General features: G+C 39.2%; 1 protein-coding gene across 1 annotated transcript in view; it reads right to left on the reverse strand.

Annotated features, from left to right (window-relative positions):
* The window catches only part of LOC124622038 (probable ATP-dependent RNA helicase DDX10), a 92,393-nt gene that overhangs the window by 3,831 nt on the left and 62,184 nt on the right, over nucleotides 1-26,378 (reverse strand). Inside the window, exons 11-12 of the mRNA XM_047147597.1 lie at nucleotides 6,711-6,946; nucleotides 2,049-2,212 (exon numbers count right to left, since the gene is read on the reverse strand). Of these exons, the coding sequence (XP_047003553.1) occupies nucleotides 2,049-2,212; nucleotides 6,711-6,946 (400 nt within the window). The remainder of the gene's footprint in view (nucleotides 1-2,048; nucleotides 2,213-6,710; nucleotides 6,947-26,378) is intronic.

The following is a 26,378-nucleotide window of genomic DNA, read 5'->3' on the forward strand; positions in this document are numbered from 1 at the left end:
ATATTGTGTTTTTGTAGTCATGTGTGAGTATGGAACAAAATAATATGGATTGCTGCAGATCTATTGTGGATTTTTCAAACTATCTTGGTTCTGATTCCTTTTGAGTTACTGAGTTCCACATCCTCATAGTCGACCAGTTGTCCATTCTATATTATGTACACACCGAACAGTAATATTTTCTTTTGAATTTATGGTGATATTAGTTCTCCCTTCTTGCATGGTTCTTTGTCAGATCTTAATAGCATTTTTCCATGAACTCATCTACTGTCAAATATATTCTCAATATTCCAGGAGTGCTAGTTCTGCAAGGTTCGCAGGAGAGCTTCTGTTAAGTTTGGAAAGTAGGAGACGAGGTACTGGCAAAAGTATGTGAGGATGGGGCGTGAGTTGTGCTTGGGTAGCTCAGATGGTAGAGCACTTGACCACGAAAGGCAAAGGTCCCGAGTTTGAGTCTCGGTCTGGCACACAGTTTTAATCAGCCAGGAAGCTTCATATTCTCAATATCTTGCATTCCATTTTTAACAACTGGTTGATTGACTCCTTTGTGTTCATAGTGGATAACCACGATGTAGTATCTTACCTTAGCTCCATTGCTACACGGCATCTTGTTGCGAATATTTTTGCAAGGTATCTACAAAATAGAAAATTATAATTTAAAAATGCCATCAATATTAGTTAGCCATTGTGTCCTGTCTCTTTGTTTTTCTGCAAATTCTACTGTTGGCCACTGTGGAGCATGTCACAGGACTTGGCACTCAATCAACCAACCAAACTATTAGGGCAGATAAATAATGGAATAATTGGCAAAAAACCAACCATTTTCCCAACTCCAAACTCTCAACACAGATAAATTAATGCAACGAAGACTTTCACAGCCAGAGTTAACTGTTGTTCAGATCTCTAGACAGATGCAGTGGCCACAGCACAGAACTACTCAAAAGTGCTTCATTCCCATCCACAGCAGATGTCTTAAGAAATAAAACATTGGCAGCTGTTCAAGGGGCTCCGAGGAGCAGTGTGAGCTGTATAGTTGGTATCACAATTTCTCACACTTTACCAAATGAATATGAACATTTCTGGCAGGTGCCATTCTTGATTACAAGTAATCTAATTAGAATTCTTCCCTTTCAGCAAAACTGACATTGATGTATTATTTCATTTTATTTTATCCTGACTACTTTTTGTTAAAAATATTATGGTTTATAAAACTTTAACATATATGTATTTATAAATTTTTATTTCCTCTCTACACAAACACACACAATAATTAGTAGTCTTGACAAATGTATAACATGGGCATCATAGAAATTTGTTTCACAGTCGTCACACCATAAAACACATTCTGCTACGGTTGATTTAACAGTTTGTCTAAAGTGTTAGTTCCTCTGATGTTCAGCAAGACAAATGGTAAATTTCTCTTTGTGGTTCTAATAAAAAGCTAGCCATAATCAAAAGGAATGTTATGTACAATTTTACAGTTCACAAAAATTCATCTATTTTCCCGGTGGCCTTAAAAATAACTTTAAATGCACACTTTGTCAAAACTTTTCCAACGTAATCAGTAATTTTTTTAAAAAATAGGAAGAAAACTTTCCCCATTAGCTGCTGCTGCTTCTCATTAGTCCTGGGATTCTTTCTCCTGTCAGGCATGATCTTAGGCAATTGGCATTGAAGAAAGAACAGTGATGCCCTTTGTAACAGTCATACACTCCTTGCAATATGGGACCCCTTGAGCTTGCCAGTTTTTTATCTTTGAAGACATATCACACACACAGCAATGAAACAATAATGAATAATTTTATGTGCCTATCATGACTTCTCAACTCAGCAGCTTTTTTCTCCTTTTATTTTTTTCTTACAAAAATTAATAAAAAATGTGTTAAAACTTGCATTCGTGGAAGAAAAATTTTGATTTATTCCTTCCTTAATTCTTTGGGTGCCTATATAATGTGAAAACTTTCATGTCAACACCAAAAGTAAATTCTGTCCTGAAGAATGTTCCAAGCAGAAATTGAAAGAAGTGTGGTGAGAATAAAAATAAACCTCACCTGTGTTTCATGCGTACTCTCTCACGGAATCGCTGTTTGTCAACACGGTCCTCCTCTCTGAGCACTTCCCGTGCACGCTCCAGATCAATTCCTCCTCCTTCTCCTTCTGCTTCATACTGCCTGGCTACTTCAGTTACTTTCTCTCGTGTTGCATCCACAACAGCCTGTTAACAATTGTGAGAAAAATCTTATGCTTCCAATCATGAGAGATTGTGATGTACATGCATGACATGTGAAAACACTTTCCAGGATTATCATCCAAATACTAATCTCATCTACAGTTGCAAACACTACCTCTTCCTGTCCTCTCAAATTTCAAAGAGGGTCTACTTGTTCATTTGCACAACTAACAATCTCAGGAAATGGCACAACGAAATATATAAAACACTACAAGCAAGATATTTTGTACTGTGATTTTTGAGAATTTATAAAGAATTCATAGAAATGTTTGAAAGATTTTCCTGACAGGCAGGCACAAATTCTTCTTGTGTGTGTGTGTGTGTGTGTGTGTCTGTGTGGGCGCGCGCACGTGCACAAGTGCACGTTTGAGCATGCGTGCATGCATGCACGCAAAGTACAGATACACCAGGAAATCTTTTGAGCATGTACTGTGGAGTACGAAGTCTGGCAAAAAAGAAACCAGACTGAAATTGTGTGCATTTAAAGATTCATTTATGACAAAGAGAAGAGTGGGGGAATAACCCAAGGGCTCTCCCTAACACTTGTGTAAAACTTCATGTTGTTGTGGTGGTTAGTCTGGCTGTGAGCCTTCTTAGAAATGGGCCATGTGTCTGAGGTCTGTTGGAATTATGCTACACTTTGAAGTGGAACAACGCGTTAACAACAAATTCCTCACAAAACTTAGTAAATCCACCACAGAAACTTATAATCTGTTGAAATGTGTTTATGGTGATAAGTATCTATCTTGTACACAAGTTTTCAATTGGGTGCTTCCATTTAAAAAACTGAAGAGAATGTGGAGAAGGTCAACAGAATTGTTCGAGAAGACCACCACCTGAGCATTTGAGCAATTTCAGAACTTGCCTGCAACAATAAGGAAACCGTTAAGACAGGTTTTGCATGATGATCTGGGCATGAGAAAGGTTTGTGCTAAAGTAGTGCGAAGAATCCTCAAAAACGAGCAAAAGTAACACTGAGTGGGCTGCTGTGCTGAAACTCTTGGAAACATTGAAAATGAGTCTGATTACCTCAGAAAAGTAATTACTTGAGTTGAAAATGGATATTACAATACAATCCCGAGACTAAGTGACAATCTGTGCATTGGAAGAGCCCTCAATACCCCAGGAAGAAGAAAGTGCACATGAAAAAATAAAAATTCAAAGCAATGATGATAGTTTTCGTCGATATCTGAGGGGTTACCTACATTGATTGGATCAGACTGTCAATCAAGCTTATTATGTAACTGTTCTGAAGACCTTCTGTGAATGTGTGCAACGAAGGAGACCAGATCTGTGGAAGAATTGCACAACGGTTCTTTGTCAGGACAACATGCCAGCCCATAATGTAATGTCTGTCAAGAGGTTTTTGACAAAAACATTCCAGTGATGAAACATCCATTGTATTCGCCTAACCTAGCACCATGCGACTTCTTTCTCTTCTCATAATTGAAATCTGCATCCATGGGAACCAGGTTTGAGCCTGTGGATACAGTGAAGAAAAAAGCAACAAGCCTTCTCAACAGCATAACAGAAAAAGACTTTCAAACACTGGAAAATTTGCATGGGACAGTGCAGGGACTGGAGAGGGGACTACACTGGAGGGGACAACATTTCAGTTGTGTAAGTTTTTTCAATAAAGAGCTGGAGAATGAGTCTGGTTTCTTTATTACCACACGTCATACATGGCTCATTTGATCTGTGTAGCCATCTGACAAACCTAATCAAAAGATCTTATGCTGCATATCAATTCACTGTTATGTAAGCAGATGAATGCAAACAACCCTAAATATAACACTCGTAAGATATATCAGATAATTCAAGTTCCAGAAATAACTGTGTAATATTACTGTCTTTGAAAACTGCTAGTTATTTTTTTAATTGGAATTATTCTATAATTTACCTGATGTGATATGAGGAGATCACATATAACACAAACACAGATGGCAAGACATTTATTTTAACTCCACACAGCATTTAGCTACAGTTTCGTTTCTTATAAGTCACACACTATTAAATTGACAAATTACAGATTGAAATTTACGAAATGATGCACAGATAAGTTAGAACATTGAACAAAGATGGGAAAAAAACCTATTTCTAACAGTACCTTAAATTATGCCAAATTTATCAAGATTGTTTAAACATATACGCACTAATGGTGCAGGATATTAGTAAATATTGTACAGGTAGAAGCAAAACAGAAAGAATTTGAGGAAACCGAATAAAAAAGAACAGAAAAAAGTGGGTGAAGCCTAACAGAACAAATGTATCACAATGACAAATATTAGGTTTTGGATATTCTCATCACAGACTGGTGTAATATGCTAATCAGAAATGTGCATGCACATGTGACCCAATGAAAAAACCACACACACACACACACACACACACACACACACACACACACACACCAAATAACTATCCAGACAGGAAGTGTCACACCAGATTGAACCAAACCACACAGTTACATGATTACACTACGATTCTAAAATTAGAAGTACCACAGGTAAGGCAAGGATACCACAATTACACAAATTTCTCATTTCTGCCTTCTTTCTTACATACTGGATTTCTTCTAAGCTAATGTTCTGAGCCATTCTACTGTTGTTCTAGCATTTTAGGCATTGTTTTTCAATTTCAAATCGCTTTCTTCTTCCTTTTCCCAAACGAACAATTCCATAGTTACAAACGAAAGTGATTTACTTTATCCCAAAGAAGTAATTTTCATTTATCATCATAGCACCAGCTCTCATTGTTTCCACAACTGGTAAGCAGAGATTCTTCTCCTGGCCTGAATTGCTATTAATATTCCCTATCATTCTTCCAATGCTCATACTATATTTACTCAGCATCTGTTTCCACATACACTATGTCTTGAACCTCAGTCTCCTATCTTTGTGTCTCATGAGAACGAGATATTTTTATCTTGGTCACCTGTAGTCATTTGAATTATATCACATTACATGAATAATATTTTACTGAGTCTCTGGAATGTGGAAATAAGTGAAAGATGTGTGTTTTATTTACACACAGTTCAATGGAATTACATTACTTAAACTATGAAATATTCTTGAAGGCTAATCTGAGTTATATTATGGCCACACCCACTGTAACATGAGGTTAATTTATTTTACATTAGCTGAAGAATCACTGTGAAGACATTCTTCAGAAGTTGGCTATGAGAAAGTATTTTAATTCACTCTTACACTTTGTAACAACATCACCGTCACATCTAATATTCTCTGTCAGAATGCTGAAACAGTGTGTACCATGTACTTGACTCCTTCCTGAACAAATTATTAGTTACAATCATACTTCAAACAACTTTTTGAGAACCAAAACTTTTTTTTAACAACTGAAATAATAATATGGAGAAATACAATTAATGAGTGATTCTGAAACTTCTGCAAAACAACAAGCTGTTTAAACAGAGCTCTGCAAGTCATTCAGAGCTAACATCTGAATTATTCTAACAGGCTTCTCTATTACAAAAATGTTTTTTAAGGGATGTATTATAACTTTCATTTATTGCTTTCATGCTTATAGAGGAGGTCAGAGTCATAATATTGTTACACCACTTGTAAGGGGTCCGTAGGCCCTTACTATAACTTTGCACTCGACACAGGTCGATAGGGCGAACAATCGATTGTGCCGTGTTGCGAGAGCGAGTATCGAGATGTGCCAAAGTGGTTGGCGGGAATGGTGTGTGTGTGTGTGTGTGTGTGTGTGTGTGTAGGCTATTATTGGAATACAGGGTTTTTAACCAAGAAGGGTGTCACCATCACCATGGTTAGACCCCTAAATAATAAATAAATACCGAGAAAGTGATGAAGTATCTTTATAAAAGTGATCAGTGACGTTACTAGTGCCGATATTTAGTTTCGCGTCTACCGTGCCGGCGTAACCTTGGGTTGCAGTGTTGGATGCAGTGATGGATTAGCGTGTGACGATAATGGCAAATGAAGAAAGTCTGTGCTGAGATTAGCCGTAATTAGATATGTATGATGAAGGCAGTGGCTGTCTGCTTTTTGTCTTTTGGGAAGAATATAAGTTCGTAATTAGTAAAACTGTGTTGGTGTTCCTTATTACCATACATTCAGTATTATAGTATTGAACAGGACGAACTGGAAAGTAATAACTTCCATAGCAGTCAGAGGATGTATCCCGCAGTCGGAGACGAAACATCAGGAGAGAGTTTTATACTTCGACCACGGCCTATCAGCCCGGAAGTTTTAAGTGAAGGCAATACCGGCCGTGAAAGCTTACATTGTATGAAAAAACGGAGGTGTTACACACTGCTTTTAGAGCGCAACGAGACATTGAAATATTTCAACAAAGTTAGTGTTTTCTCAAAATTGAAATTATTGAAATGTAACATAAAAAATAAAAATGACAATGTATCACAGACATTCCTTGCACTTCCTAGAAACAGAATAGTCTGATGAGCATGAGACACAAAAATCAAATCCACAAAAATCTTTACCTGTCCATCTTCATCAAACACTGTCTTCTTATTAGCAATTATCTTCTTCTTGAGAACCTTTTTAGCAATAGCAGCCTTGGTCAATGCCTTTGCCTTTTTCTTCTTATTCATTGCAGATGATTCATCCATAAAATTATTCTCATCGTCTGGAACTACGTCACCTTGCAATGCGTGGTCCCGTTGTTTCACATGTAGAATTCCACCAAAATCAGAATCGTCATTATCATCACTAGCTCCTGGTGGAAATAATAACTGGGTAGTGAGATGAACAGGAAATTAAAATTTTACAATGTTTATAATCTGATACATGTCTCTGTAATAGTGCCTGCATATACTAAAAGCCCAAACACAAACAGAAGAGACATGGGAAATTTAAAAAATGCTAAGGCAGCTAAAAGTTTCCACTATAAACAAGTTTTGTGGAGCAATGTTGGCAGCATATGTGGATGGAAAGCTACATGAGCATGACAATTTGTTCGGAAAAGTCAGATTAAAATTTCTTGGAGAAATTTATGTAAATCTGTTGCATCTCAACACAACCGCAACCTCTGACTGCAACACACAAATTAATAGGCAGTTCCAGAGTTACAAACTGAGTAGCTAGAGCTATCCACTCATTCATTCAATGTGTTCTGTAGACACCATCAAGAAGAACAAAATTCAGGGATTTGAAATGAGTCAAAGTATGTATTAATAACAGACAAGGAGCTCACAGAAACATAATTTTTACATTGAATGAACAATAAAATACCATTATACTGCTCAAAGCTATTCTTGTTTAGGCCAGTTAAATTTAATCAAGTAAATTAGAAAAAAGGTGCTAATCTGAAGAAAAGAGAAAAGAAAAGCTGCTACCTATTCTGTTACATTGAATAGTTGCTGTTTATCAGTTGTTGGTAGCTTAATATTTACTTGATTATGTTGGTGTTTTTCAAATAAAATATTTACCTAATTACCTACCACTTTAAGTACTGAGTCCTGCTTAGAGTAAATTACTATTTGGCATGCAGTTTTATATGAAACACTACTACTTGCCATGTAGCTAACATCATCAACACCACCACCACCACCACCACCACCACCACCAGCAGCAGCATTCTGCCCAAAGGCAGGTTTCTACATGGAACTCCCCATGTTTTCCTGTCTTCTGCCATCCTCTTCAGGTACACACAATTTCTGCTTTCCTTTATGTCATCTATCATCTTATATTTTCTCCTACAAACTAGTCCTTTCACAGTTCTGTTACCAACTATTCCCATCTCAATGTCACATCCAGTTCTTCTTCCTTTCTCTTATAACCTGTAGCAGTCTTCTCCTTTCATCAACCCTTTCTACCTCTCTTTCATTACTCATTCTTTCTATCCAACTTATCCTCTCAATTCTCCTCCACATCCACATCTCAAATACTTCTAGCTTTTTTTCATCATTTTTATCTTGGCATCCATGTTTCTGCCCATAGGGTGCCACACTGCATTTAAAACACTTGCCAGGCCCTTTTCTCAGACCTTTATCTAATTTGCCAAACAATAATCTCCTCTTTCTATTGAATGCCTCCTTCACTATTGAAATTCAAATTTTTAGCTCCTGATGACTTTTTAAGTCTTCAGTGACCGTATTATGAAGATTTTTAAATGCACATACTTGATTAATAATTGCTTGTCCTATCTTAATATTTGCCCGTTTCCTTCTTGTGACAATCATCATGCACTTGGTTTTTGCTGTATTGACTGTCATGTAGCTAACATAACTTTTCAAGACTGGTGCACAAGTTCGTAGCATTTTTGTTTTGCATGTTAGTATTCCGGTTGCTATGATTTATGCTAACACGCAAAACAAAAATGCTACGAACTTGTGCACCAATCTTGAAAAGTTATGTTAGCTACATGACAGTCAATACAGCAAAAACCAAGTGCATGATGATTGTCACAAGAAGGAAACAGGCAAATATTAAGATAGGACAAGCAATTATTAATCAAGTATGTGCATTTAAAAATCTTCAAAATACAGTCACTGAAGACTTAGTATTCCAGTTGCTATGATTTATTGCCCCCCCCCCCCCCCCCCCTCCATGAACCATGGACCTTGCCGTTGGTGGGGAGACTTGCATGCCTCAGCGATACAGATAGCCGTACCGTAGGTGCAACCACAACAGAGGGGTATCTGTTGAGAGGCCAGACAAACGTGTGGTTCCTGAAGAGGGGCAGCAGCCTTTTCAGTAGCTGCAAGGGCAACAGCCTGGATGATTGACTGATCTGGCCTTGTAACAATAATCAAAACGGCCTTGCTGTGCTGGTACTGCGAACGGCTGAAAGCAAGGGGAAACTACAGCCATAATTTTTCCCGACGGCATTCAGCTTTACTGTATGATTAAGTGATGATGGTGTCCTCTTGGGTAAAATATTCCGGAGGTAAAATAGTCCCCCATTCGGATCTCCGGGCGGGGACTACTCAAGAGGATGTCGTTATCAGGAGAAAGAAAACTGGCGTTCTACGGATCGAAGCGTGGTATGTCAGATACCTTAATCGGGCAGGTAGGTTAGAAAATGTAAAAAGGGAAATGGATAGGTTGAAGTTAGATATAGTGGGAATTAGTGAAGTTCGGTGGCAGGAGGAACAAGACTTCTGGTCAGGTGACTACAGGGTTATAAACACAAAATCAAATAGGGGTAATGCAGGAGTAGGTTTAATAATGAATAGGAAAATAGGAATGCGGGTAAGCTACTACAAACAGCATAGTGAACGCATTATTGTGGCCAAGATAGATACGAAGCCCACACCTACTACAGTAGTACATGTTTATATGCCAACTAGCTCTTCAGATGACGAAGAAATTGAAGAAATGTATGATGAAATAAAAGAAATTATTCAGATTGTGAATGGAGACGAAAACTTAATAGTCATGGGTGACTGGAATTCGAGTGTAGGAAAAGGGAGAGAAGGAAACATAGTAGGTGAATATGGATTGGGGCTAAGAAATGAAAGAGGAAGCCGCCTGGTAGAGTTTTGCACAGAGCACAACATAATCATAGCTAACACTTGGTTTAAGAATCATGAAAGAAGGTTGTATACATGGAAGAACCCTGGAGATACTAAAAGGTATCAGATAGATTATATAATGGTAAGACAGAGATTTAGGAACCAGGTTTTAAATTGTAAGACATTTCCAGGGGCAGATGTGGACCCTGACCACAATCTATTGGTTATGGCCTGTAGATTAAAACTGAAGAAACTGCAAAAAGGTGGGAATTTAAGGAGATGGGACCTGGATAAGCTGAAAGAACCAGGGGTTGTACAGAGTTTCAGGGAGAGCATAAGGGAACAATTGACAGGAATGGGGGAAAGAAATACAGTAGAAGAAGAATGGGTAGCTTTGAGGGATGAAGTAGCGAAGGCAGCAGAGGATCAAGCAGGTAAAAAGACGAGGGCTGGTAGAAATCCTTGGGTAACAGAAGAAATATTGAATTTAATTGATGAAAGGAGAAAATATAAAAATGCAGTAAATGAAGCAGGTAAAAAGGAATTCAAACGTCTCAAAAATGAGAACGACAGGAAGTGAAAAATGGCTAAGCAGGGATGGCTAGAGGACAAATGTAAGGATGTAGAGGCTTATCTCACTAGGAGTAAGATAGATACTGCCTACAGGAAAATTAAAGAGACCTTTGGAGATAAGAGAACGACTTGTATGAATATCAAGAGCTTAGATGGAAACCCAGTTCTAAGCAAAGAAGGGAAAGCAGAAAGGTGGAAGGAGTATATAGAGGGTCTATACAAGGGCGATGTAGTTGAGGACAATATTATGGAAATGGAAGAGGATGTAGATGAAGATGAAATGGGAGATATGATACTGCGTGAAGAGTTTGACAGAGCACTGAAAGACCTGAGTCGAAACAAGGCCCCCGGAGTAGACAACATTCCATTGGAACTACTGACGGCCTTGGGAGAGCCAGTCCCGACAAAACTCTACCATCTGGTGAGCAAGATGTATGAAACAGGCGAAATACCCTCAGACTTCAAGAAGAATATAATAATTCCAATCCCAAAGAAAGCAGGTGTTGACAGATGTGAAAATTACCGAACTATCAGTTTAATAAGTCACAGCTGCAAAATACTAACACGAATTCTTTACAGACGAATGGAAAAACTAGTAGAAGCCAACCTCGGGGAAGATCAGTTTGGATTCCGTAGAAACACTGGAACACGTAAGGCAATACTGACCTTATGACTTATCTTAGAAGAAAGATTAAGGAAAGGCAAACCTACGTTTCTAGCATTTGTAGACTTAGAGAAAGCTTTTGACAATGTTGACTGGAATACTCTCTTTCAAATTCTAAAGGTGGCAGGGGTAAAATACAGGGAGCGAAAGGCTATTTACAATTTGTACAGAAACCAGATGGCAGTTATAAGTGTCGAGGGACATGAAAGGGAAGCAGTGGTTTGGAAGGGAGTAAGACAGGGTTGTAGCCTCTCCCCGATGTTGTTCAATCTGTATATTGAGCAAGCAGTAAAGGAAATAAAAGAAAAATTCGGAGTAGGTATTAAAATTCATGGAGAAGAAATAAAAACTTTGAGGTTCGCCGATGACATTGTAATTTTGTCAGAGACAGCAAAGGACTTGGAAGAGCAGTTGAATGGAATGGACAGTGTCTTTAAAGGAGGATATACGAGGGCAGTTCAATAAGTAATGTAACACATTTTTTTTCTCGGCCAATTTTGGTTGAAAAAACCGGAAATTTCTTGTGGAATATTTTCAAACATTCCCACTTCGTCTTGTATAGTTTCATTGACTTCCGACAGGTGGCAGCGCTGTACGGCGCTGTTAAAATGGCGTCTGTAACGGATGTGCGTTGCAAACAACGGGCAGTGATCGAGTTTCTTTTGGCGGAAAACCAGGGCATCTCAGATATTCATAGGCGCTTGCAGAATGTCTACGGTGATCTGGCAGTGGACAAAAGCACGGTGAGTCGTTGGGCAAAGCGTGTGTCATCATCGCCGCAAGGTCAAGCAAGACTGTCTGATCTCCCGCGTGCGGGCCGGCCGTGCACAGCTGTGACTCCTGCAATGGTGGAGCGTGCGAACACACTCGTTCGAGATGATCGACGGATCACCATCAAACAACTCAGTGCTCAACTTGAAATCTCTGTTGGTAGTGCTGTCACAATTGTTCACCAGTTGTGATATTCAAAGGTTTGTTCCCTCTGGGTCCCTCGTTGTCTAACCAAACACCATAAAGAGCAAAGGAGAACCATCTGTGCGGAATTGCTTGCTCATCATGTGGCTGAGGGTGACAATTTCTTGTCAAAGATTGTTACAGGCGATGAAACATGGGTTGATCACTTCGAACCTGAAACAAAACGGCAATCAACGGAGTGGCGCCAAACCCACTCCCCTACCAAGAAAAAGTTTAAAGCCATACCCTCAGCCGGTAAAGTCATGGTTACAGTCTTCTGGGACGCTGAAGGGGTTATTCTGTTCGATGTCCTTCCCCATGGTCAAACGATCAACTCTGAAGTGTATTGTGCTACTCTTCAGAAATTGAAGAAACGACTTCAGCGTGTCCGTAGGCACAAAAATCTGAACGAACTTCTCCTTCTTCATGACAACGCAAGACCTCACACAAGTCTTCGCACCCGAGAGGAGCTCACAAAACTTCAGTGGACTGTTCTTCCTCATGCACCCTACAGCCCCGATCTCACACCGTCGGATTTCCATATGTTTGGCCCAATGAAGGACGCAATCCGTGGGAGGCACTACGCGGATGATGAAGAAGTTATTGATGCAGTACGACGTTGGCTCCGACATCGACCAGTGGAATGGTACCGTGCAGGCATACAGGCCCTCATTTCAAGGTGGCGTAAGGCCGTAGCATTGAATGGAGATTACGTTGAAAAATAGTGTTGTGTAGCTAAAAGATTGGGGAATAACCTGGTGTATTTCAATGCTGAATGAAACAACCCCTGTTTCAGAAAAAAGGGGTTGCATTACTTATTGAACTGCCCTCGTAAGACGAACATCAACAAAAGCAAAACAAGGATAATGGAATGTAGTCGAATTAAGTCGGGTGATGCTGAGGGAATTAGATTAGGAAATGATACACTTAAAGTAGTAAAGGAGGTTTGCTATTTGGGGAGCAAAATAACTGATGATGGTCGAAGTAGAGAGGATATAAAATGTAGACTGGCAATGGCAAGGAAAGCATTTCTGAAGAAGAGAAATTTGTTAACATCGAGTATAGATTTAAGTGTTAGGAAGTCATTTCTGAAAGTATTTGTATGGAGTGTAGCCATGTATGGAAGTGAAACATGGACGATAAATAGTTTGGACAAGAAGAGAATAGAAGCATTCGAAATGTGGTGCTACAGAAGAATGCTGAAGATTAGATGGGTAGATCACATAACTAATGAGGAAGTATTGAATAGGACTGGGGAGAAGAGAAGCTTGTGGCACAACTTGACCAGAAGAAGGGATCGCTTGGTAGGACATGTTCTGAGGCATCAAGGGATCACCAATTTAGTATTGGAGGGCAGCGTGGAGGGTAAAAATCGTAGAGGGAGACCAAGAGATGAATACACTAAGCAGATTCAGAAGGATGCAGATTGCAGTAGGTACTGGGAGATGAAAAAGCTTGCACAGGATAGAGTAGCATGGAGAGCTGCATCAAACCAGTCTCAGGACTGAAGACCACAACAACAACAACATGATTTATTGATTGTCATTTTTTATTTGCAGTTCACTATTGCTATCTGAGTATACATACTGTCATTTTGTCATCTGGAGAAAGTGAGTGGAGCTATGGATGCTAGAAAATTGAGTGCCAAGTGGAGAAATCAGAACATTTCCAGTATATTCTTGTGTATGAGTTCAGTTTAGGGATGACAGCAGTGGAGGTAGCCAGAAACATTTGTGCCATGTATGGGGATAATGGCAATGGACAGACATGGCAGGATCATTTTGACATTTGTGACTGTCCATAGTCAAGAAGACCTTTGGGGTTTGACGAAGATCATTTAAATGGAAAAATCCACAATTATCCACGTCAGAGTACCTGAAAACTGGCAAATGTGATGAACTGTGATCATTCCACCATCGTGCAATTTTTGCATGCAATGGGGAAGGTTCAAAAATCAGACACAAAAGTACCACATGCTCTAAGCCAAAATCACAAAAATCAGTGGATGGCCATGTAGGAATCTCTGCCTGCTCATCACCAACTGGCCCGTAAACAACACCAACCATTTCTATCCTGTGTTGTTACTAGTGATGAAAAGTGGAGTTTTATTAAATATAAGGAAAAGAAAGGAATATTTGAGCCCAAACGAAGCAGCAACTCACCATACAAAGACCTGTGCACATTCACAATTGATAATTTTACATGTCAGGTGGAACAGTGATGGTGTGATGTACTACGAATTGCTTCCGAGGCTTAACCATTACTGCTGACTTTTGTTGTCAACAACTGAGATGTACTGCAGACACAATCCAAGAACAATGACTAGGAAGACAGCGTGAAGTGATGTCACTCCACGATAAATCTACCTGTACTCTGCTAGACTTGACAAAAAACACAATACAGGAGTGGGGCTGGGAAGTCAATCCACACCTACCTTATTCACCTGATATTGTGCCCTCAGATTTTTACCTTTCCCACTCTCTATTAAAAAACCTTCAAGGAACTTCCTTTCCAGATAAAAATGTGCTCTGGACATGGTTTGATGAGTTCTTCACCTAAAAACCATGATGAAGAATGTGTATGGGGCAGCATTTCTGTCAAAAACTATCGTGGTGGAATCGTGCATCAAGGTCTGTGCGACAAGGGATGCTGCTGCTCCATGATAGAACACATCTCCATAACGTGAATGTCTTAACACAAAGGTTATTCCAACTCAAATGGGACATATTTGAACACCCACCCTATATGCCTAATCTCTCCCCATACTACAGGGCTATTGCAAATGATTGAAGCGATTTCATAAATTCACTGTAGCTCCATTCATTGACATATGGTCACAACACACTACAGATACGTAGAAAAACTCATAAAGTTTTGTTCGGCTGAAGCCGCACTTCAGGTTTCTGCCGCCAGAGCGCTCGAGAGCGCAGTGAGACAAAATGGCGACAGGAGCCGAGAAAGCGTATGTCGTGCTTGAAATGCACTCACATCAGTCAGTCATAACAGTGCAACGACATTTCAGGACGAAGTTCAACAAAGATCCACCAACTGCTAACTCCATTCGGCGATGGTATGCGCAGTTTAAAGCTTCTGGGTGCCTCTGTAAGGGGAAATCAACGGGTCGGCCTGCAGTGAGGGAAGAAACGGTTGAACGCGTGCGGGCAAGTTTCACGCGTAGCCCGCGGAAGTCGACGAATAAAGCAAGCAGGGAGCTAAACGTACCACAGCCGACGGTTTGGAAAATCTTATGGAAAAGGCTAAAGCAGAAGCCTTACCGTTTACAATTGCTACAAGCCCTGACACCCGATGACAAAGTCAAACGCTTTGAATTTTCGGCATGGTTGCAACAGCTCATGGAAGAGGATGCATTCAGTGCGAAACTTGTTTTCAGTGATGAAGCAACATTTTTTCTTAATGGTGAAGTGAACAGACACAATGTGCGAATCTGGGCAGTAGAGAATCCTCATGCATTTGTGCAGCAAATTCGCAATTCACCAAAAGTTAACGTGTTTTGTGCAATCTCATGGTTTAAAGTTTACGGCCCTTTTTTCTTCCGCGAAAAAAACGTTACAGGACACGTGTATCTGGACATGCTGGAAAATTGGCTCATTCCACAACTGGAGACAGACAGCGCCAACTTCATCTTTCAACAGGATGGTGCTCCACCGCACTTCCATCATGATGTTCGGCATTTCTTGAACAGGAGATTGGAAAACCGATGGATCGGTCATGGTGGAGATCATGATCAGCAATTCATGTCATGGCCTCCACGCTCTCCCGACTGAACCCCAAGCGATTTCTTTCTGTGGGGTTATGTGAAAGATTCAGTGTTTAAACCTCCTCTACCAAGAAACGTGCCAGAACTGCGAGCTCGCATCAACGATGCTTTCGAACTCATTGATGGGGACATGCTGCGCCGAGTGTGGGAGGAACTTGATATCGTCTTGATGTCTGCCGAATCACTAAAGGGGCACATATCAAACATTTGTGAATGCCTAAAAAAACTTTTGAGTTTTTGTATGTGTGTGCAAAGCATTGTGAAAATATCTCAACTAATAAAGTTATTGTAGAGCTGTGAAATCGCTTCAATCATTTGTAATAACCCTGTATTATTATGCCTTCTGTCCCTTAAAAAAGGCTTTGAAGGCTCAATGATTCCAGTCAGGCGAGGATGTGAAGCAGACAGTTATGAACTTCTTCATGCAGCAGGACACAGTGTTTTACCAAACGGATGTCTTCAACCTAGTGTTTCAGTGGGATGACTGCCTCAATGCTCATGGTGACTTTGCCTGATTGGCATGCCGATTCTGGACTGTAGGGCCTTCAAACGGCAAATTTTTGATCATCTCATATAATTTTATTTTGAATTGGCAAGAACTCCCCATTTCATGCTGTAAGCTAGATGGGTTTATTCTGAAACAAAGGACAAAGTTTACATGAAAATAATTTTTGTATCTTGTACTGTGATGTGTGAATCCCAAACCAATTGAAACTGATTTTTATTGTCAGCAACACAAACTATTAAAAAGCTAGGTCAACACAACGAGAGAGGCTTCTACAGACAAAACACCTTGAACTGAGCTTCTTGATCAGTTTATCTGTGTGATGACTCAATTTTAACTTGTTATTCAGCTGGATCCTGAAGATTTTACATATTGCGTTTCAGCACCATAGCTCATTATTGGTTGTTTGAAATCACATAATGTGAGTCTTTGTGAGATTAAGACTCAAACTGTTAGCTGTGAACCACTTGTAGGCTTTCATCCGAGATGTGCCTGCCAAGCTCGAGTTTGGACAACTGACTGGTATGCCTCTGTCATCAGCAAACACTACAGTTTTTGAAGAGCTCTTTAAAGTCACTGGAAGATCGTTTACATAGGTTGGTTCATTGATTTGGGAGGAGGGGACCAAAAGAGAGGTCATTGGTCACATCAGATTGGGGTAGGTCAGGGAACGAAGTCAGCCGTACCATTTCAAAGGAACGATCCGAGCATTTGCCTGAAGCAATTTAAGGAAATCACGGAAAACCTAAATCAGGATGGCTGGATGCGGGTTCGAACTGTCCTCCTCCTGAATGCGAGTACAGTGTGCTAACCACTGTGCCACCTTGCTTGATATTTATGTAGGTTAGAAACAAGAGGGAGCCCTGTGTTGACCCCTGTGGAATGACAAGTTACGTTCCACCTGTTCCAAGGTTAACTTTATACCTACGACACATTCTGTCAGCTTTCTTTTATGAACATATGATTCCATCCATGCAAGGGGGACACCATTAATTCCAAAATGCTTTAGTTGTGAACTACATAATCAAATTCTTTGGGAAGGTCACAAAATATATGAACATGGTAAGTGTTTTTGTTTAACTCTGCTGGGACTTTGCAAGGGGAGTCTTGAACTGTTTTGTCTGTGGACAATCCTTTACAGCAGCTAAACTGAAAGGCAGTTAACAAATCCTGCTCAGTTAAACGAATTGATTTTCTGCTACATGTCCCTTCCTCAAACATTTCAAAAGACTGAAAGAAGTGAAACAGGTCTGTAATCAGAGGTGGTTTGCTTATCTAGAGTTCTACAGATGGACGTTATTCCAGTATATTTTAGTCTGCCATGAAATAAGCCCTGGAACAGTGACTGATTACAAAGGCAGCTAAGGGGTAATCCTACGAAATCACCATAAAATTTTAATATTCTGCTAGAAACAACACCATAGTCAGCAGAATTACTGCTTTTTTATTGATGAAGTTTCTAATCTACTTAGGGGCTGAATTTCTGAAACTAATGTCTATCAGATGTACCTGATAATTTGGTGGCCAATAATATGGAAGTATCCCCATTTCTGCCAGACCTATTTTCTGGGGGCCCAGCTGTATTAGGAGCACTAGTTTTATTTGTTTAAGAATGTTCCAAATTGTTTTTGCCTTATTCTTGGAGTGATTTAATTTTTTAGCATAGTGCATGAGTTTGCTCTTTAACAACAGACTGAAAGAAAAAAGAAAAAAAAGAGGGGAAAAATCTTATGGTAATGAAGCTTCAAAACTTAATAGCAAGTTGTCCTCTGAATTAGTTAGGTAGAGCTCTTTCTTCCTAACGCAAGATGCTTTAATCTCAGGACCTATCCATCCCTTATTGTTGCTTCTGTTTGATTTTATCCTTACTAAGTACCTCCATTCATTACATGTAACGGACATGTTGCCAACTTATCAACAACATCAGGAAAATATTGTGAACTGAACTGGTCTTATACTTAACTGTAGCACCCAACAACCAAAATATTACTTAGTTGCACATTTTTTTGACTAGATGGTGTCATGATATGGAAACATACTTTTTAAGTGTCATTGATGCCTTTGGAACCACATCCAACTCACTATTTAGGAATCTCATAAAAAATAAATATACTGAACATATGGCTTTTGGATCTGCCAACAGAACATTCAACAACATTTCTTTGAGGCAACTACTCAAAACTGCCAGACTGTGTTGTTGGTTAATGCTGGCAATAACTGCAACGTTCCTCTTATTGAAGCTTCATGTAGAAGTTGCAGATGTGTGACCAAGTTGTTTCCAAATGGAAGACCAGAAACAGAACTGTAGCCTTTCGTGCTAGTGTTAGTTCACCATTTCTGTTGCCGAGTATCAGTATGTTTGGGTGAGAAATCAAAATTTTTGGCTATGTGGATCATCCACTATGTTGCAGTGGAACTGTTACCAGACACTCTTGTTTTTCTCAACAGTTGTCTAACAACAGCAAGAGTTGGGTTCCAGACTGTACTTAATTGTAAATCTGTGTTCCTATTTATTAGGGTATACACTGTGTGAATATGTATTGCCTTCTTTATCACAGTTTCCCACAAAGACGAAACTGAGGATTCAATTTTATTCTTCTTGCACATCATGCGATGTTCTGTACTAAGGTACTGCTCCATTATAGCAGATTTATTCAGATGTAGAGGCATGTATGATGATGTGTTCATGACACTATCTTTTCCTACATTGTTGATATTCCTATCTGGAGCATCCTTTGTTTAGTATATAATTATGGAATGTTCATCCACAAGAATGGCGACCTCATAAGCACTTCAATGGCATTAATGTGAATACAGCCTGCAAAATATATGAGCATAATAATATGAAGAGAGCCACCAAAGCCATACAACTGAGATCAACTTGGTATAAAATATGCTTGACTGTGTGGTACTTGAATGAAAAACAGTGAGTAACTGTGTGACGATAGTCAGTGGCATTAACTGTACATAAAATGATGGTGGGAGAAGAATTGTTCTGCAGTCAGCTTACAACTGTGGTTCTCTAAATTTTATCAATGTGTTCATAAACGTGTTCCTCCAGGGACTCCCATTTCAGCTCCCAAAGCATCTCTCTCACTTGCATGTTGGTCGAAACTACCAGTAACCAATCTAGCAGCCCACCTCTGAACTGCTTCGATGTCTCCCTTTAGCCCAATGTGGTAAGGATCCCAAATACTCAAGCAGTACTGAAGTTCCCTACTCGTGGTCACCTATATAGATGAACCACAGTTTCCCAAAATTCTCACAATAAATCAAACTCGACCATTCACCTCCCCTACCACAATCCCCACATGCTCATTCCATTTCATATCACTTTGCAACATTATGCTCAGGTATTTAAATGACATCACTGTGTCAGGTAGGACACTACTAATGCTGTATCTGAACATGACAGACTTCTTCATCAAAATCGGAAAGGAGCATACTTTAAGTTGTAACTATTGTTGTGGAGAGTGTGTGTGGCAACATCAAGAATCATGGTTGTGGCTTATAAAAAAACTGAAGAGAGCATGTTTCAAGCTGACTATTAACAAGGATATTTATCACTTATCAAAATCTGACGGAAGCATGCTTGGGCTTTTTTTTCATTCATCTACATTAACTTACATTTTTCTACATTTAGAGCTAGCTACCATTCATCACAACTACTATAAATTCTATCTAAGGTATCTTGCATTCTCCTACAGTCACTCAGCTTGCCCACTCAAAAGTGAGCAGTCAAGTGTTTAGCACACATTTCCACACACACTGTCTACAAAAGCTTTTCCAGTCAACTGCAGTCTTTTTTGTTAAATGCAGTTCACCTGTGATAAAGTTTCTACCCTTTTAACCCATACATTAATTGCAAAATTTTTATAATACTTAATTTGCTTCCAGCAAACAAAGAGTTTTTTTAATGCTACAACTAACCCATCATCTTTTCTGTAGCTCCATTGTGCCCCCTCGGTACCCTTCTCACGAGCAATAAGGCTCTTGTAGTTCAACCTACTTTTATAGCTTTGTATCTGTGTGACCTCATGAAGCAGTTCGCACACCATAGCTGCAAAACTCATCGACAGAAATCACGTTGTCCACTTACAAGAGAACACTTTCTCAGGCTGACATTATCTGCTTCAATATTTCACATTGGCTACTTATAAGAACACTGAATGCAGCATAAACAATTATGGTTGCCTACTGAGGTGTTTAATGATTGAGAAAGCTCACTCAGAAAATTAAAAGTTCGTAGATGTAAAAAAAATAAATTCTTTTTTAAATATTTCTTTGGGTTGTTTGCACATGATCGCCATCACACAGCCCCATCCCCTTTGTCTCTGATCTTGTCAGAAGTATCTATATAACACTTATTACAGGTATATGGGAGCTTAAATTACTGTTTGTTTTTCACAGCCAATACAGTATAAGGTCGAGAGACATTACAGTTATGGAGACTTTGCGATAGGCTACAGGTTGTTCCATCACCTCAACATACATTTCATATTCACATTTGGTAGCTTCATCAACTCAACCAAATTATCAACTGCCAACTTGACCTAGACCTCAGCTATTACTATAGATCATTCTGTCACTTCAACTAATATTCTGTAGTCACATTTATTGGCTTCACTTATTCATAATCATATTATTATTTTCAGGCTAAAATTAGACAAAGGGTAATGCTACAGTGTATTTTGTAAACTCTGCCACCAATACTCCTCTTACCAGACTACTAATACTATTTCACCATGAGTAGTGCTGTATATATCAAAAACTGAAATGCTAGGATGCTACAATAGCAGAAAATGAAGAAAGGGCCATCTACTTAATCACAGAATGAAGGCTTTCGCGTCCGGATGACATAGCTGCTGATAAACATTTCAGGATGTGAGGACGTGATCTAAGAAACTCTTCCATTCCTGACGTTTCATCCAGGACTGCACTGGACATCCTCAGAGGCGCTCCTCCACTGAGTCTTGCCGACTGACCGATCGGACATCCAAGAGTGACATAAATACTGTAGGAATGGAGGCATGGTCAAAGTAAGATGTGATGAGCAGAGATAATCCTTGCCAGAGATAAAACTTAACTATCGATTGTCATCTTGTCAAAGATAACTGTCTAGCGATTCTGCAGAGCTACTGTCCATATGTCACTAAGTTTTACTGCCTCTTCTTTCCTATTAAAATTATCCTGATGCTCATAAATTTCAGTGTCTTCTCTACATACCCATGGATAATAATTTGACGTTGTAGATAAAATTTCTGTTTTACAAAACTTCATTTCGTGGTTTCCTTACTGAAGAGAGCAAAAGACTTTTGTGTTCTTTTAGCAGTGTATTTACACTCCTCTTGGTAGTTCCAATATGAACTTTACCACACATACACAGAATTTTGTATACACCACATGACAGAGGAGGGCTTTTATCCTTCACAGATCGGAGTACTTGACTTATTTTCTTTGTTGGTCTAAAGATCGATCTGATGTCATGTTTCTGTAAAATCTTACTGATCTGATCCGTTACTTTTTTTTATAAAAGGGAGAGAAATTGTATTTTTCTGGTGTTGTGATTCATCTTTGTCCTTCTGTCTTCTGTTCCTTGGCTGCAAAATTCTCTTTACCTCTTTCCATGAGTAGCCATTTTTCTTGAAAGCCTGCTTCAGAATTTTTATTTCAGTATCCAGGTGTTGCGATGTGCATATCCATTTGGCTCTATTGACAAGACTTTTAATGACACCTCTCTTTTGTTGTAGATGGTGAACCTCTTAATGTCAGGACAGTACAAAAAGCTTTCGAAGGACCCTACAGCCAGCATACTGAGGAAAACAAATAATCAGATTAAGTCATCTACCTCTATTCAAAAAGAAGATAAAAGAGCTTTGTTGAAGAGTGAAACTGTGTGTCCTAGACTGTAGGGCATACCCAAAATTCATAAAATAGATTTTCCTTTGATAGCCATAGTTAGTGCCATCAATTCTCCCAAGTATAAAATAGCGAGGTATCTGACAACTCGTTTGCAACCAAGTATTGGGAGAACTGATTCATATGTAAAAGACTCGCATCATTTTATTGAAAAACTCGAAGGACTAATTTTGGCTCCTGAGGATATTCTTGTAAGTTTCGATGTAGTGTCATTCACTATTATTCCAGTTAATGAAGTTATGATTTTTATAACAGATATTTTCCCAAGAGATTTGACTGCTCTTTTTAGACATTGCCTTAATTCAAGTCAGTTCCAGTGGGACGATGAATTTTATGAGCAATTTGAGGCGCAGCAATGCATAATCCGTTAGACCCTGCGATTGCTAATTTCTATATGGATAAATTCGAACAATCGGCCATGGACAAAGTAAATAAGAAACCATGTCGCTGGTACTGGTTTGTGGATGACACATTTGTGGTTTGGTACCATGGTAGATAGGCTTTGGACGAATTCTTTGATCATCTAAAAAAATTAATCCAAAAATCCAGTTCACCATGGAAATGGAAAACTACAACAGAATATCTTTCTTGGATGTTTTAGTTACGAGACAGTCTAATGGAAGTTAGGAACATAAAGTTTTTCGTAAAGTAACACATACAGACAGATATTTGCATAAAAAGTCCAATCACCATCCACAAAAAAGAGGTGCCATTAAAAGTCTTGTCGACAGAGCTGAATGGATATGCACATCGGAACATCTGGATGCTGAAATAAAACATCTGAAGCAGGCTTTCGAGAAAAATGGCTACTCAGAGAAAGAAGTAAAGAGAATTTTGTGACCAAGGAACACAAGACCGAAGGACAAGGATGAACCACAACAACGGAAGAATACAGTTTCTCTCCCTTTTATTAAAAAAGTAACGGATTAGATCAGTAAGATTTTACAGAAACACGATATCAGATCTGTCTTCAGACCAACAAAGAAAATAATACAAGTATTCAGATCTGTGAAGGATAAACACCCTACTCTGCCGACATGTGGTGTATACAAAATTCTGTGTACGTTTGGTAAAGTTAACATTGGAACTACCAAGAGGAGCATAAATACATGGCTAAAAGAGCAAAAAAGTCTTTACCGACTAGGAAAATAGAGAAATCAGCTGTAGCAGAGCATGCTCTTCAGTAAGGAAACCACGAAATGAAGTTTTGTAAAACAGAAATTTTATCTACAATGTCACATTATTATCCACGACTATGTAGAGAAGCCATTGAAATTTATAAGCATCAGCATAATTTTAATAGGAAAGAGGAGGAAATGAAACTTAGTGACATACGGACAGTAGCTCTGCAGAATTGCTAGATGGTTTTATCTATGACATGATGACAATCAATTGTTAAGTTTTATCTTTGACACAGATTATCACTGCTCATCACATCTTACTTTGAACACACCACCTTTCCGACAGCATTTATGTCGCGCTCAGATGTCCTACCAGTAAGTCAGAAAGACTCACTGGAGGAGCGCTTCTGAGCATGTCCAGTGCAATTCTGGACGAACCATCAGGAACAGAAGAGTTTCTTGGACCACGACCTCACATCCTGAAAAGTTTACTAGCAGCTACATCCACTTAATGTAACTCGTGAAGAATCTGCCATCAATACCAAGATTTCTTATTTTATACAAATTACTTTGTATCAATCTGTAACAAAACATAACCATAATTTAGACAGATCCAATAATAACCGTTTCAACATAAAAAGTGCCTAACACACACACACACACACACACACACACACACACACACACACAAACAAAAACATCAAGATGTACCAAATGAAGAAAATGGATAATACAGAAACACTCAGACAGAATTTTATATACCGCATATCAGAAACATCAATAGGCGGCCAAAGCTGTTTGCAAAGATAAGGCAAGTAAATCATATTTTATGGCTAAGTGCTCATCATTGCTACTAAATACTATGCTACAATAGGTAGCCCCAACGTGACAAGCATACACTCTGCCAACATCTGTGCTATACTGTGAAAAAGAGCGGCATGTGAATGCCCTATAGTTAAGTTTAGCTGAAGAACCTTCAATGATGTGGACTGACTCAAGTTGCACATTAACAAAGACAAGAAAATCACAAAAAGCAATGAACTATCGTTTCAGTGCTTAATGCTATTTATGCTTGTTCCAGTTAGCTTTTGTCACTGAGCATCCATAAATTCGAAAAACAAACACACAGCTTTAATCAAATAAATTATAAAAATAGCTGCTATTTGGAGGAAATCTGCTGCTTTCTCAGTGACATGGAATTATAGATGATTATCTCCTATTCAAAGCTTAGTGTTTATTAAATTACATTGGTATTTTTCAGTCATGAAACAACTATGAAAGTTTCACAAGAATAACTTGGGCCCTTATTCTCAAAGTGGTATTCCTAATGGAATGGGTTCATTTTACAGTATTGCATTATTTCACAACAAGCTTTGGTATATTTCAGAAGAATTGCACATACAAGTACTGGGGTATGTCTTGAACAGTACTGAATCAAACAACATAGTGCAGGCTTTTGTCAGCCTGCATATCTGTGAAGCTCACTAGATGTATCATAGTCAACACTTGTGCCACAACATAGTGCAGGCTTTTGTCTGCTGGCATATCTGTGAAGCGCACTAGATGTATCATAGTCAAAACCTGTGCCACAACATAGTGCAGGCTTTTGTCTGCCTGCATATCTGTGAAGCTCACTAGATGTATCATAGTCAACACCTGTGTGGCTTCACTGAAGAGGACATACAGTCTCAGTATCGATACCGAAAGCTGCTAAGCGACAAAGTATCTTACCACACTGGGGTGAAAAAAGTCATGGGTCAGCAATATCCTCATAAACAGATGGTGGTGGTATCACATACACAAGGCATGAAAGAGCAGTGCATTGATGTACCTGTCATTTGTACTCAGGTAATTCATGAGAAACGGTTTCCAACGTGATTATGGCTGCATGTCATGAATTAACAGACTCTGAATGCAGAATGATAGCTACAGTTAGATGTATGGGACATTCCATTTCAGAAATCATTAGGGAATTCAGTATTCCAAGATCCACAGTGTCAAAAGACTGCATAATACAAAATTTCAGGAATTACCTCTCACCACGAACAATGCACTGGCTGCCTGCCTTCATGTAACGACTGTTTACGGTGGAGTTTGTGTAGTGTTGTCACTGTTAAGAGACCAGCAACACTGCATGGAATAACAACAGAAATCTATGTGGGATGTACAAAAAATGTATCCATTGGGACAATGCAGCAAAATTTGGCATTAGTGGGCTACGGCAGCAGACGACCGATGCAAGTGCCTCTGCTAACAGCACGACATCGCCTGCAGTGCCTCTCCTGGGGTTGTGATCATATCAGTTGGACCCCAAATGACTGGAAAACCATGGCCAGGTCAGCTGAGTCCCAATTTCAGTTTGTAAGAGCTGATGATAAGGTTCGAATGTGGCGCAGACCCCACAAATCCGTGGCTCCAAGTTGTCAACAAGCCACTGTGCAAGCTGATGGTGGCTCCATAGTTGTGTGGGCTGTTTTTGTGTGGAATGGACTGAGTCCTCTGGTCCAATTGAACCAATTGTTGACTGGAAATGGTTATGTTCGGTTACTTGGAGGCCATTTGCAGTCATTCATGGATGTCATGTTCCCAAGCAATGAAGGAATTTTTATGGATCACAATGTGCCATGTCACCAGGCAACAATTATTTGCGATTGGTTTGAAGAATATTCTGGACAATTTGAGAAAATGATGTAGCCACCTACTCCATCCGACATGAATTCCAATTACCATTTATGGGAAATAATAAAGAACTCAGTTTGTGCACAAAATCCTGCACCGACAACACTTTCACAATTATGGACAGCTATAGAGGCAGCATGGCTTAATATTTCTGCAGAGACTTCCAACGATTTGTTGAATCCATACAACATCGAGTCGCTGCACTAAGCCAGGGAAAAGGAGATCCAACATGATATCAAGAGGTATTCCATTACTTCTGTCACCTAAGTGTAGTATTTACTTAACTACATTGGTATTTTTCAATCATGGAACAACTGCGAAAGTTTCACACAAAGAACTGGGACCCTAATGTTCAAAGTGGTATTCTTAAACGAATGGGTTTAATTTATAGTATTTCCTTATTTCACAACAATCTTTGGCACATTTCAGGAGAACTACACAGATAAGTACTGGGGCAAGCCATGAACAGAATAGAATCAAACAACAAAGTGAAGGCTTT

This window comes from Schistocerca americana, chromosome 7, assembly GCF_021461395.2.
Source record: "Schistocerca americana isolate TAMUIC-IGC-003095 chromosome 7, iqSchAmer2.1, whole genome shotgun sequence".
NCBI lineage: Eukaryota > Metazoa > Arthropoda > Insecta > Orthoptera > Acrididae > Schistocerca > Schistocerca americana.